The sequence below is a fragment of the Tenrec ecaudatus genome, chromosome 10 (genome assembly GCF_050624435.1).
Source record: "Tenrec ecaudatus isolate mTenEca1 chromosome 10, mTenEca1.hap1, whole genome shotgun sequence".
Lineage (NCBI taxonomy): Eukaryota > Metazoa > Chordata > Mammalia > Afrosoricida > Tenrecidae > Tenrec > Tenrec ecaudatus.
In genome coordinates, this window is record NC_134539.1 from 108,856,127 (window position 1) to 108,869,714 (window position 13,588).

Genomic DNA, 13,588 nt, shown 5'->3' on the forward strand with positions numbered 1-13,588 from the left:
AGCCCCTTCTGTAGCCCTGCCAACCTTCATCTCCCACAGCTTGATTCTGCCCAGGGATGGGGTGCTCAGTACTTTAGAGGTCGCCCGTGCCTGTGCTGGGCAGCCTGACCTGTGGAAGCCTCTTTGTTAGGCTGAGCTGATGTGCCGTGGGCTAGTCCGCCCTTGGACTTTGGTCCCAGTCTGGTCCATATTTCACACCACTGTCCTGAGCTAGCTCTCCTCTCAGCTAATCACCTCTGGTCCCATCAACCGACCTCAGCACCCCTCACTGCTACCTGCACACACGTCCTTCCTCACTATCTGCTTCCTCGTTGTTGTGATGGCTCCATCTCAGCTGGCTTTGAGCACCAGTTAGCTTGTACGAGGGAGTCATTCCCTTCCCGGGTAACCACACCCCTGCCTCCTTGCAAATGGGTTTCACTTTAACAGAGGATGCTTCCGTGCAAAGCCAGTGAAGAGCTCTGAGAAAAAGGTCCTGTCGGTACCAGGCAAGGGAAAGCGGCAGCGGTCCCTAAAGGCAAGAATGCTCACCTCTTGCCTGCTGAGATGGTCCCTAACCAGGAAGTCCTGGGAGATCCAGAGTGGGGCTGTCCATCCCTCTGGTGCTGTTATTTGCCATGGCGCCAACCCTGACTCCTGGTCACGCCAAGCACAATGACACAGAATACTCCCACCCCATGATCAGTTGTGGATCTAGCCATTGGGGGGGTCCACATGGTTTTCCTAGGCTGGTTTTCAGACACAGATCGCCAGGCCTTTCTTCCTGGTCAGGAAGCTCTGCTGAAGCATGTTCAGCACCACAGCAACATGCAAGCCACCACGGATGGGCACGTGGCAGTGCTGCCGAGGGGCACTGGCAGGGAACTGAGTCCAGATCTTCTGCGTGAAAGGCGAGCCTTTGACCACAGAGCCCCCACTGTCCTCATGTGCCCCTCTAACAGGCGGGGGGATGAGAGAGAGAATAAAATATGCTCTAGATCCCCACACCAACTGTGCACCCTGTGGCAGTTACATCATATCCTGTCAACTTGAGCGAAGGGGTGGAGTCCAGCCTGTCAATCAGGTCATAGCCAATGAGGCTTCTGTGTGGGCACGGCCTTCTCCTGAGGATTCTGGGAACTCCTGTCTTCCACCCTGGAGGCAGGACACACACTCTCTGCTTCACATTCCTGTTGAGAAACCACATGGAGCCACGCAGCTGGCAGCCAGAGCCCTGGAGATGCTTCCACTGTCACTGGACTCACAGGACCTTCCACACACCAGCCTGTGATCTTCCTGCATTCGGCATCATTGCATGTGCTGCGTGAGTCAGAAGCAGAATTCATGAGCTACTATTGGGCTTATGGGCTAAAATCAAACGTATGGACTTGATCTGGACTGGGCGGGAATGTTTCCTTAATTTACAATGACTCTTGGATATAAAAACTCTCACGCACATATGAGTGTTTCTAGATTTGTTTCTCTAGTCAACCCAGGATAATACACACCCCTAGCCCATGTTCGTTCGTGTTCTCTCTCTCTCTCTCTCTCTCTCTCTCTCTCTCTCTCTCTCTCTCTCTCTCTCTCTCTCTCTCTCTCTCTCTCTCTCCCCTGCATATCCAAAGGTCTTGGGATCATCTAGTCATCACAAGCCCCCATTTTAGAGCTAGTCATTTGGGCAAAGGGCTTGCCAGGAGAAAAGATGGCACAGAGATGCCTGAGGCTGGGGCTCCATCCACCACTGGCACTAGCCAGACGCCTTTACCGCAGGCACCACGGAGGCTTCAAGAGAACCATGAGGCCAGCAGCTGCTGCACACGGAAGCCTCTCGCTGCCACTAGGGGTCAGGTCAGACCAATGCAAACCCATCAGAGTCCTTCAAGGGCTGGGAGAAAGTAAGCTGCCAACCTCCAGCTTGCCCGGGCCCCAGTGCTGTTGCTGTGGGGACCCTGCCTGGCCCTCCAGGCGTCTTCCCCATGACGAGGTCAGTGAGGGGTGCGCTAGCACAGGGCTTCTCAAAACATGGTGTTTTTGTGCTCTGTGCACATGCCACGCAGCTGCCAGTGCACCAAGGACTGACACGTCTCGTGATTTTGTTAGACGCCAAGAAAACCTGCCCGATGACTGGCGCACTTGCTAGGATTGGCAGTCGGAAACAAGTGTGGAGATCAATGTTCTTCAAAAGAGAGGAGCATTCAGCTCCTTTATAAAGAAAAACACTCTTCCAAGACTCCCAGGAAACTCTCCAAAGCCCCCGAGCCCAGTGATCCCATGCACGGGATCAGCAATGCCAACCAAACACCCTGCCGTTTTAGCCCCTAGCAAGGCCTTTTCGCCGTGCTCTCTGCAAAGACTCGCTTTGCTATAGAAACTATGTTTTAACAATCATTTAAGGAAAAGCAAAGTTTTCAAATGCTTGGAGAACTGGCGGATAATCTCCCAGCACCTCTGTTGGAAAAGCAGGTCTAGACCTAATGCGAACCAACTGTCCGCCCCTCGCGGCAAGCCCAGTGTCATAGTACAGCCAGTGGAATGAAAGGGAGACGGGAAGATGTCCTCTAAGTGGTGTCCAGTGCCAGGCACCACGCTGAAGGACACGGGTGCGCCTGCTCCTTAGGAAAGGTCAGCCTGCTCTAGGCGGGTCTCCAAAGACCTAAAGGAGTGTCTGGCTGAAGTCGCCGGGATGGCTAGGTTTTACGTCAACAGCCTGGCCAGGGTCCTCCAGGTTTGGGGCAGTGAGCCCTCTGTGAAGTGCAGGTCACAGCCGATGGCATGTCGTCCTTGGGGATGTGGCTTATTTGAGGTCTGTAAAGGAGACGAGATGCGGTGGAGAACTGGCCCTCCATCCTCATCTTCCTCTTCTCCTTCCTGGCCTGATTCCTACATCTGGCTCCCTGAAACCTGTGACCTGCCAAGCCTTCGGAGCTGGCAGTGGTCTGCCATGCCCTGGGGCCACTGCGCTCTCTCTCCACCTGCCGGGGTCTTCTTGCCTCCTGCTTCATCGTTCAGCTGTGTGCATCTGGAAAAGCCTCCAACTTTGAGCTTGAGTCTGACACTAGTTGTGGTACTTTGTCAATTTGAGAGGATTAAGAGTAAAGGGGCAGAGTCTAGCCTGTCAATCAGGTCATAGCCAGGGAGGCCTCTGTGTGGGCATAGCCTTATCCTCAGGATTCTGGGATCTCTCTCTCTCTCTCTCTCTCTCTCTCTCTCTCTCTCTCTCTCTCTCTCTCTCTCTCTCTCTCCTCACTCCCTGGCATACATGGCAGCTGACAGGACGCTGAAACTATCTTAGTGCCCTGAGCTGGAGGGGCCATGTGTAGACCCCTGCAAGTGCTGAGGTGCTTACAATGCCACTGGATCCACAAGACTTCCCACCCACTGATTTGTGATCTTCCTGCATTCAGCCTCATTGCATGTTTTGTGAGTCTGAAGAGGAATTTATAGATTGGTATCAGACATGTGGGATAATATTGAACTTTTGGACTTGATCTGGACTGGGCTGGGATGCTTTCTTAACGTACAATCCTCTTTATATAAAGTTCTTTCTTATACACATGTGTCTCTATGAATTTGTTCTCTAGTCCACCCAGACTGACACATTAGGCTTGCGGGCTCTGTGGCTGGGTGGGCTGCTTTCCCGATATCCCCTTCTAAGAGTCTCTGCTTGCCTCTCTGTGCCCAGGGAACTGTCAGCCTGAGATGAGAATGACAGACCAGGCCACGTTCCCACCTGGGATTGTCTCCACACTGCCTCTTCCCTTGGAGAGACAGGTGCACCCCGGGAAGAAGATCCAGATTCAGGATGCCACTCTCCCACCTAAGGGCCCCATGAGGAGGTGCCGAAAGCAGAGGCTCTTTCCTGAGCTGACTCTCACCCACCTGGACAACAGCCACCTGCCCCGTCTAAACAGCAGAATCCACCCGGCCAAGCCTGTCCTGCCCGCAGCTCAGGTCACCCCAGCTCTGAAGACAAGAGGGCCAGGATGAAAGAGACCAGGGCAAAAGAGTTCATGTCCCCCGCTGGGAGGAGAAAAAGCTGGTCCGATTCCTCATTGCTCTGAGGCTGCCTCTGTGTGGCTGACTGTGACAGTCCCCTCCCTCGCCCCACAGGGCCACCCTGGAGACCAAGCTCAGAATAGGAGACAGGAGCGGGTCTGTCTTCAACCTACAGGTGGAAGGACTTCGGGTTGAAAAGGAGAATGCCCTGGCCTATTGGATCAAAGGCAAGTTGTGATGAATTCTTCAAGCATTCCTCTCGATGACCAAGCCGGACCCTCCCCGTCCCTGGAATCACGCACGCATTGACTGGTCCTCTTGCCGGAGACCAGGGCCTGGACACAAATGTCTCAGGCAACTCTCCTTTGGGCCTGCACGTTGACCTGGGTGCCAGGTCTTTATTTCTATTAGACACACAGTCCCCAGCCTACAAACTCGTGCAAGGTTTCTAAAAACACTGGGAACCAGAAAGAAACAACGGTCAGGTGCACACGAGGGAATGACGTCAGCCAACCTGAGATCAGCACGTGAGCATCGTGTTCGCTGCTCATGGGCAACTCAAATCGCAGGTGTTTCTGTTACTCGCCGGGGACTCCTGGGAACCTCACGTGTGGGACGGCACTCCACAGGCACACAGAATGTGCCTTCTGGGAGCCGACTGCCAGACCTTTCTTTTGTGGTGAATCTGGCTGGGGCCAAATTGTCAAGCCCACAGTTAGCAGTGTAGAGCTTGACTGTCTGGGCCACCCAAGGGCCCCTCTTGGAGCTCCCACGGATATATTGCATTGACAGTGCCGTTGGGAGCATTTTAATAGGTTAGCTAAGATACAGTGTGGAGCCACCAGACATACAAGAATCCTGAGCCCACAGGGCCCTTTCAAGGTCCCCATTTTAGCCCCCCCCCAGCAAGGATTAAGCCTCCATTGAATCCCCTTAGCCCGCCAACCAGGGATACGAATAGTCTCATCTTCAGACAAAGCACACTGGAAAGTAGATTTACTGCAGATAGAGTGAGGTTAAAATTCAACCTCTTTCCATCTGTGTTCCCTCTCGACACATTTGTTTTTCCAAACCTGTCCCAGTTTTTATGATTTTCTGCTTGCTTGGGATTGAGGGTTTCCCATGTGCTATTTTGCTGTTGTTGGACTTATTTTGTATGATTTTCTTGACATGAAAGCCAAACCAAACCAAACTCACAGCCACCAAGTCCATTCTGACTCATGGGAGCCCTGCAGCACAGGGTGGGACTGCCCGTGTGGGTTTCCAAGGCTAACTCTTTACAGGAGTGGAAAGCTTCTTTCTCTTGAGGAGCAGCTGGTGGTCGAGCTGCTGACCTTGCGATTTGCAGCCCAACACACAACCCACCCCATCCCCAGGCTCCTGCGTGGGATCCAGGATGGGTGACTCTCCAGTGACCATGACTCAATGGATCACTTCTCGGGGTTATGCCTGGGAAGGCTGAGGCGCAGTGGATGGGAGGAAGCATTAAGAAAAGGCTCTAAAATGGGCCGCAGCGATGCTTGCATGACGTGCGGTAATCTGTTGAAACGGCCGGATTGGACGGCACATAAATTATAGGTCAATAACCTGCCACCGAGTTGTGAGAATGAATGGAAACAAAGCCCGTGCCCTTGGCCCGAAGTGCTGTTTGCTGCTATTAAAAATAAACATCATCATCATAAAATAAAGGGCCCTGCTGATCGGCTTTCCCCAAACGCAAGCCCAGCACCCCATTGTCTAGCTCTCACATTCACCCCTCTTTGCACTGGGCTAGCCAACCAGGCAGGCTCCCTCCAGTCTCTCCTGTGCCTCCTTCCCTGCACAACGCCCCCTGGGTACCACCACCACCCCAGTCCCCGACCAGCCCTGCCCTTGGCCCCTCACTTTCTCGGACTTCCCCCTGGTTGCCACTGTCCCTCAGCAGGAAAACAGATGCCCAGAGAGGACTCTCCCACAAGCCTGGACACGTCGCATGCTGCCTGCTCCGCCCTGACAAGGCATCTGAGCAGCTGGCCCCAGCCAGAACCAGCTGACCTATGTCCTGCTCTCCGTGGCCCAACCGGGTAGCCAGGGACTGGCCCCAGCCTGCCCAGAGACCCAGGGAAGGGAATCTTCCATCTCAGAGTGGGACACTGGGAGGCAGGATCCTCACTCCGAGCACTGGCTTTGGCAGCCAGCAGGTCTGCATGCAACTCTGTGTGCCAGGTTCCCAGGAACGAATGACTTGGCCTCTTACTTTTGCGTTGGAGTCTTTGCCTCCTCGTGTGTACAATAACGACATAACGAAGAAAGCCGGGGATCGGTTACGATACCAAAGTACAACACCCGAAATAACAGCCTCCCACCGAGGCCACTGAGAGGGGGTCCTGCAGGCTTCCACCCTTGTTATACACGACAGTAATAGTAGCAAAGGGCAATTGCTCCCACTTGCATCCCCCATTCATCCTCCCAACAACTCTGTGGCAGAGGTCTTAGCACCCGAGTTTCTGGTTTCAAAACAAACAAACGACCGTGTACAGCTTTATAGGTGTCACACGAATTGACAGCAGTGAAGCTAGGATTCTAATAAAGGCCGTTCTAGCCCTGCCCTACACAGGTTGTCATTGTCATTGTCAGCTCCACACGCACGGGAAGGAAATGCTACCTTGACCTGCTGTGAATCAGACCCCTGGGCTCCACGGCTTTCAGCAGCTGGTGGTCAGCAGCAGACTGCCAAGTCCAGCCTGGTCTGAAGGCTCTGTGGAAACGGCTCATTTGGCATCACCATTGAGTCGGTTCCAGCCCACAGCAACCCTCTGGACACCAGCACAAGCAGAGACCGCCCGGTGCTCATGACGGGTCTTGTGATTGAGCCCATTGTCGCCGCCACCATGTCAATCCATCTTGCTGAGGGCCTTCCTCTTTCTCAATGCCCCGCTCCTTTCCCAAGCAGAATGTCCTTCCCCAGGGATCGGTTACTCCTCCCAGCATGTCCAAAGTCCATGAGACGAAGTCTTGCCATCCTTGCCTCTAAGGAACCTTCTGGCTGCACTTCGTCCGAGGTAGATGTGTTTACTCTTCGAATGGTCTGTGGTGCTTTCAATGTTCTTCATCAGCACCAACGTTTAAATGCCCGGATTCTTCTCCGGCCTTCCTGATTCCGTGTCCGACGTTCACACGCAGACAAGGCCGAAGAAAGTACCATGGACGGAGTCAGGCGCACCTCAGTCCTCAAAGGAATCTCCTTGCTTTCAACACTTTAAAGAGATCTCCTGCCGCAGATTCACCCCATGCAACCTGTCGTTTAATCGCTTGGCAGCTGCTTCCACGAACACTGAGTGTGGATCTGAGCAAGGCGGAACCCTTGGCAACTTGTGTCTTGCTCTGTTTCTCGTGATGTCACCTGACCGTCCAGTTGTGTGGCGTCCTAGCGGCACACAGGCCTCCTTCACTGGCCCTGGGTGATGCTGCGCATAAGATGCATTGGCCAGGACATCAAAACCCAGTCCCTCACGTGACGGGCAAGAAATCTAGCACTGAACTATCAATGCCCTCGCTGTAGACCTCATTCTCTAGTGGGTACCCAGCCAAAAATGGGGCTAAGACTCAGAAAAGCTTCGGTGGGAAGTAGGGTTCTGCCTCGACCTGGGGGTAAGGTTTCAGGGCTCCTGCGGTCTCTCAGTCTGTCTCCCCGCATGTTAAGTAGAATAAGGTTGCCTATTCGGCCAACCCCGTAGGACTGCAGCAGGCTCAGGGGTCACAGTTCACAGGTGAAAGCGCTGGGTGGGCCAGCAAGCACTGGATAACCTCAGGACAGCGAGCCTTCTCTGCCCCTGTGCCAGCAATGTGGCTGTCCAAGCTCCACTTGAATACCTCCAAGGACAGAGAGCTCACTGCTGCCTCTAGCACAGCGGTTCTCAACCTGTGGGTCGAGACCCCTTTGGGCGTCGAACGACCCTTTCACACCTGATTCATAACAGTCGCAAAATTACAGTGATGAAGTAGCAACGAAAATAATGTTATGGCTGGGGGGGTGGTCACCACCACACGAGGACCTGTGTTAAAAGGTCGCGGCATGAGGAAGGCTGAGAACCACCGCAAGGGCAGCTTGCTCGGATTAGAAAGTTCTTTCCTTGGCAAAGCCCAGAGTCCCGCTCGTAACTTCTTCCCAGCAGCCTGGGGCAGGCCCTCCCATGCCCTGCCAATCGCCTCAGCAGCCAGTGCCCCCCGCCAGGAGGGGACCTCGGTCCTGCCATCCTGCCCCGGTCTCCCCATGCAGGTGGACACAGGGGCCAGCCATGGGACTCTTGGTTTACACTCATGCCGCTCAACCATCACCTGTCCCTGCTTATCAGACTCCAGAGCCAGCAGGAGACATTCCAAACAGAGGAGGGCGCTAGAGGCAGTGGTGTCGCTGGTGGAGTGCAGGCTTCCCTCGCTCACGTTTCTTATGCCCTTGTTCTCTGCAACTGCATTCGGCATCCCGCCTCCAGCTGGCCTTTAGGCCCCAGGGTCAGGATCCCCTGGACCTTGAACCGCTTGCTTTCTTGAGCAAGGCCCGTCCCTGCCCCAGAAATCCCCAGCCACTCCCATGCTCTGTACCTTGAAAGACTCCAGGAAGCCCCCGTGGCCCCCATTTTCAAGCTTGTCCTCCTCCGGGCCCAGCCCCAGCATCGCCTGGGTGTGGGCATGCAGCTCGTCGTGAAGGTTGTCTAGGAGGGCTGCCCTCGTCCGGTCCTGGAAAGCAGGGAGAGGAGGGAGTTGTGGGTCTGGCACCAAGGGCAGAGCGGTGGCCCCTCTCAGAGTCAGATGCAGGCACCCGACCGGCCCCACTGCATCCAGGAGGTGTGGACACACTGCCAGGCTGGGCTCCCCGTTCATACATGCTACAGTCACCCCAGTGCACCACGCTCGCGGGCCCTCGTGCCCAGGGCCATCTCACCACCCCCACCTCTCTGCCCTCCACCATTACCCTGCTGACGCACAACCCCATAGCCATGTACCCCAAGGGCTACATTGCGAGGTTCATCCCGGGCTATTCACATAGCCTCCAGAGAGGGCGCCATTCACACAGACCTAGTTGAGTAATCCTGTCCTTAAGGAGCCCAGTCCTAAAGCAAACTCGGCTCCCTGGTCATCCTCACCTCAAGAGATGAGCCAGCGCAGGCCCCAGACCTCAGGGCGACCCTCCAGTTCTCCTTGCCCATCCTTACAGCAGGGGTTCATGTGATTTTATGAACTCAGGACTCTGACTCTCACCACTTGCTCTCATGCCTTCAGCCTCTCAGACTCCTGACACAGCGTCCAACTCCCGATCTCCCTTCTTCCAGCCCCGCGCCTTTAACCCCAACCTCCTCACCAACGTCAGCAGAAGCCCAGCAAGCAGATCAGATGTCACAGCAAACTCCAGTCAAAACTTCATTGGGAAGCCGCCCCTTCTTCCAAGGCCCTCGAAGCCCTTCCTGACTTCACCCAACCAGCTTGCCCAGCTGAGAGCCAGAACCACACCAGTCTGTCCCCCAAGCCACAAGAACCCTCTGAACCTCCCCGCGCTAACTGATTCTGTGTACCCTTAGCTCACACTGCTTCCCATGCCTGGGAGAGCCCTCTCCACAACTTCCTTCTGGCAAAAGCTTCTCCAATAACAACATTCAGCACCTCCTCCAAGAAGACTTCCAGGAACACACCCTCAATCTCCCATAGCCAGAACTCACTACGGCTTCTGAGCCCACGCCATGCAACATTGGAACTCTCTCTTTATTAATGTCCCCACACCAACCTGTAAGACCGTAAAAGACAGGGGCTGCCTGGCTTGTCCATGTTGGGTACATAGCAGATACTCAACCAATGTCCGTTAGATGGCTGACTAGACCAAGTTTGGGTGGAGTTTCCATGAGAAGCAATTGTTCTCTTATCCGCACAGGGCTGGGGGCTTAGGAGGAACCCCCTCTCTTGAGTAGCTCCAGGAACAAACCCCCGAGGGAGAAAGCAGGGGGGCCTTCAGAAAGCTCGCTCTCACCTCCAGCTTCGCAAACTTGTCGGACTTGCAGCACGCGTTCTCGGCGTTGGTGAGCTTAGTGAGCAGGAACTCCCTGAACTCGGGGCCCTGCAAGAGACAAGAGGCCCTAGGATTTCTCCCTTCTCCAGCTCCAGCCCGAGTTGTAGGTGGGCAGGAGGAGGAATGAGGAGAGCCCTGGGTAGGTCCTCCCTCTGACATCTGTTCAGAAAGGACCATCCTGGAAACCCGCTTCCCTGGCCCTGGGAAACCAAACCTCCACCCCCACGCGGTTACGTCTGAAGGCAATTCTTAGCCAAGGCTCCTGGGACCGGAACCCGGGAAGTATATTTCAAAATAAAGCAAAACAAAACCACCAAACACAAAACATCCCCACCTTCTTATTGGCAAAGGCACCCCTTTCCCCCAGTGTTAGACACCTCTATAACTGGCCACCTAAGGAGGAGGAAAGTAGAGACCCCAGGTAAGATTTCCCTCAAGCCTGCAAAAGGGCCTCCTTAATACTCCCAGCCATGGCGGTGCTGTGGATCACACGGTTAGTGGTTCAAACCCATCAGCCACTCCAGGAGAAAACGGAGATTCGCAATCTCAGAAAGAAAGAAAGAAACCCGTGTAGGGTCACTGTGGGTCAGAAGTGACTTGATAAGAGTAGGTTTGGATTTATTTGTTTGCTTTTCAGTATCCCCATCTCAAGTCCCCCCCCAGCTCAAGTTGCCGCCAGCTCCAACCCAGCCGCTCAGGCACTGAGACCTCACTCTTTCCCGGCTGTCACTGTGTGGCCCCCAGCCAGCATGGTGACCCCCATGTGTCAGAGCAGACTTGTGCTCCCGGGGCTTTCAATGGCTGATGCTTTGAAAGAAGATCGCCAGGCCTTTCTTCAACGGTGCCCCTGGGTGGACTCAAATGCCACACCTTACATCTAGCAGCCAAGGGGTTCACCCTTTGTCTCATCAAGGGACACCGCTGGAGCCCCAGCCTTGGATGTAAGAGAAGCAGAAAAGTAGAGTTTCTTACCTTCTGGAAAACAGGGGGGCTGGGCAGAGGGGGTCCAAAGGCAGGCACGTCTTCCCGCGCAGTGACCGAGACCTGAAACACCAGGACGGCAGCGTGGGCCCACAGGGAAGAGGTCACAGCCACGGGTGCTAACACGCTCTGTGTCCTCCACAGCAAAGCCACTCACCGGCCCCCACCCCAAACACACTGGATGGGGTACACGGATACAGCGCTCCCAGGAGCCCCTCGGAACTCGGTTCCTAGAAACGGACTGGGCTGGGTGGTACGATTCCCTTTCCCTCATGTGCATTCCTGGGGGCTGGACGTGGCTCTGCGAGGTGACCCCAATGACAACACCGCACAAGTGTGCGGGAGCCACTGTCTCTGCCCCACCTTCCACCGTGGTGCTGATCCAGCAGAGCCAGTGCGGTGAGAACCAGTCATCATCCCGGTTTGACTGAGGGAGGAACCGTGGCCGCAGCCTCTGTAAAGAGGACAGCATTGGGAACCCGGCAGGCAGTGAGTTCTACTCCCCAGGGTCCTTATGAGCGGAGATCAACGTGATGGGGGCTTGGTTTCCCCAGTGCAGAAACAGTTGTCCCCAGAGTCACACAGCGGATTAGGTGACGAGGTGAACCGAGAACCCGGGCCTCTCACCACCTGGCTCTGGGATTCTTTTCCCACAGGCAAACCCACTGCCATCGAGTTGATCCCCACTCAGCTCAGGTTTCCGAGAGAGAGAGAGAGAGAGAGAGAGAGAGAGAGAGAGAGAGAGAGAGAGAGAGAGAGAGAGAGAGAGAACACATACATGCCTCTTCCTTCTGCCAAGGAATGGTAGGTGGGTTTGAACCCCTGACCATGCAGTTACAGGCCAGCACCTAATCCACAGCATCCCCAGGGCTCTTTATTCCCACAACCGTGATCGCCAAACGTGGCCATGCCTCAGAATTACTTTGAGTGGTAAAAACACAAATACCAGTTGGCATGGGGGGTCTCTCCCCACCCGAAACGTAGGACTCAGAGGCTTTGGAGTAGAAGAAGGAATCTGCCACCAATGGTGTGTGTCGTCAGGAAGGCCCACACACAGGGGGCCTGGACGGACAGAGCCCCCAGGCTGGAGCAGGAGGGGGCGGGCATTCGGGTGCTTTGCAGACTCGGGGAAGGATGTGAACTTCAAGCCAGGCTGGGTGAGTTGTGAACTGGCAGGTGGAGGACATCAAGGTGCCCTGCGTGGGGGTAGGATGGCCCTGAGCTCCAGCCTCCCCTTCCACAGGGCACCCTGGTTTCACCTGCTCCCAGCCCATGAGGGGAAAGGGCCCTCAGGAGACTGTATCCCTCCCTCCCTGTCCCTCCGGCCCTTGACTTGAGCCCAGCCTGGCACACCGCCAGCCTCGGCTGGCCTGTGAAGCAGGGCAGATGCTGGGAGTCTGCTAGACTGGCTGAGCTGGCAGTGTGGAGCCATGCCAAGTAAAGGCCGTGCCAGGGCCTGGAGGAGAGCGAGCCGGGCGAGGTGGGCAACAGGCGTTTCCCCCACCAAGTTCAAGACTGTCCTCTCAGCCCCCGCCATGGCAGCGGCAGCGGGGGTGCCCAGAGTCAGGAAATGGTGTGTGTTTGGTTGCTGCGATTTCTGGGTGGGCTCCAGCTGCTAAACACAGTCTCCCCGCCGCCCAGCAGGCCCCCGCAGTGGCGGCACAGTTCAGAATTCCACCCACAGGCCAGATTTCAGGAGGAGAGAGGCCAGGCCCAGCTCCCAGGCTCCCTACCCCAGTCTCCCAGCCTCCTCACCCCGGCCCTAAGTATATTGCCTGGCTGGGTGGCTTTAGCCGGGCTCTCAAAGCCAAGCCAAGCCTGCCAGTCAGCCGCACCATGCAGCCACATCAGAGAGGCTGGGGAGCCGGGTGTTTGCTGAGTGGGGCGTGCTCACCTTCACCCCCACTCTGCACCTCTGGCCACCCCACCCCCAGAAACGAGGCTGGGCTTGGGTGGCCCGGCTGAAGGCACAGTGGCCTGGACACAACACCCTCTTCCCGTTTTTGAGGTTCGGTGAGGGGGGTTGGGGTGGGAGCCTGGCCGGCAGGGGCAGGAGAAAGACTTTGAGAACGTGACTCCCCAGGGAAGGGAACCTTCCAGGGTGGGCAGCAGCAGGAGGCAGGAGCTGCTGAGGGTCTGGGTGTCACACTGGAGGCACCAAGAGGACCTCAGCGGGGTCCAAACTTGACTACTCCCCATAGGCTCAGTGTGGCCTGCAGCCTTAGAGACCAGGAGGGTGGGCAGGACGCAGGTGAGGGCCAGGAGCTACAAAGGCAGGGGACCGCCTCGGAGGGGAGGGGCTGTCCTCCAAAGAAGGAGGAGACTCCTAGTGATGGCTGAGCTAGAATTTCCTTCCAACTTGGCGGGACGGGACTGAGCCCACTTTTGAGAAATAAGATGACATGGCTGGGGTGCACACCTGAGTCTGCGCACCCCCACCTGCTACTCTAAGGCTCGGCAGCCCCAGGCCCTGCCACCACTGGGTTCGAGTGGCGCTGAGCGCAGTAGCTCATCACCCCCAACCTCCCCTGTATAGAAGAGGGTGAGTACGGGGCCCCGCCCCACCACGAAAGAACGCCGGGCTTCTAAGGGCAG

The 13,588-nt window shown here is 55.9% G+C and overlaps 1 protein-coding gene across 1 annotated transcript in view; it reads right to left on the reverse strand.

Annotated features, from left to right (window-relative positions):
* RAP1GAP2 (RAP1 GTPase activating protein 2) overlaps window positions 1-13,588 on the reverse strand; it is a 273,779-nt gene that overhangs the window by 16,867 nt on the left and 243,324 nt on the right. The window contains exons 16-18 of the mRNA XM_075559607.1: window positions 10,985-11,056; window positions 9,974-10,060; window positions 8,557-8,691 (exon numbers count right to left, since the gene is read on the reverse strand). Of these exons, the coding sequence (XP_075415722.1) occupies window positions 8,557-8,691; window positions 9,974-10,060; window positions 10,985-11,056 (294 nt within the window). The remainder of the gene's footprint in view (window positions 1-8,556; window positions 8,692-9,973; window positions 10,061-10,984; window positions 11,057-13,588) is intronic.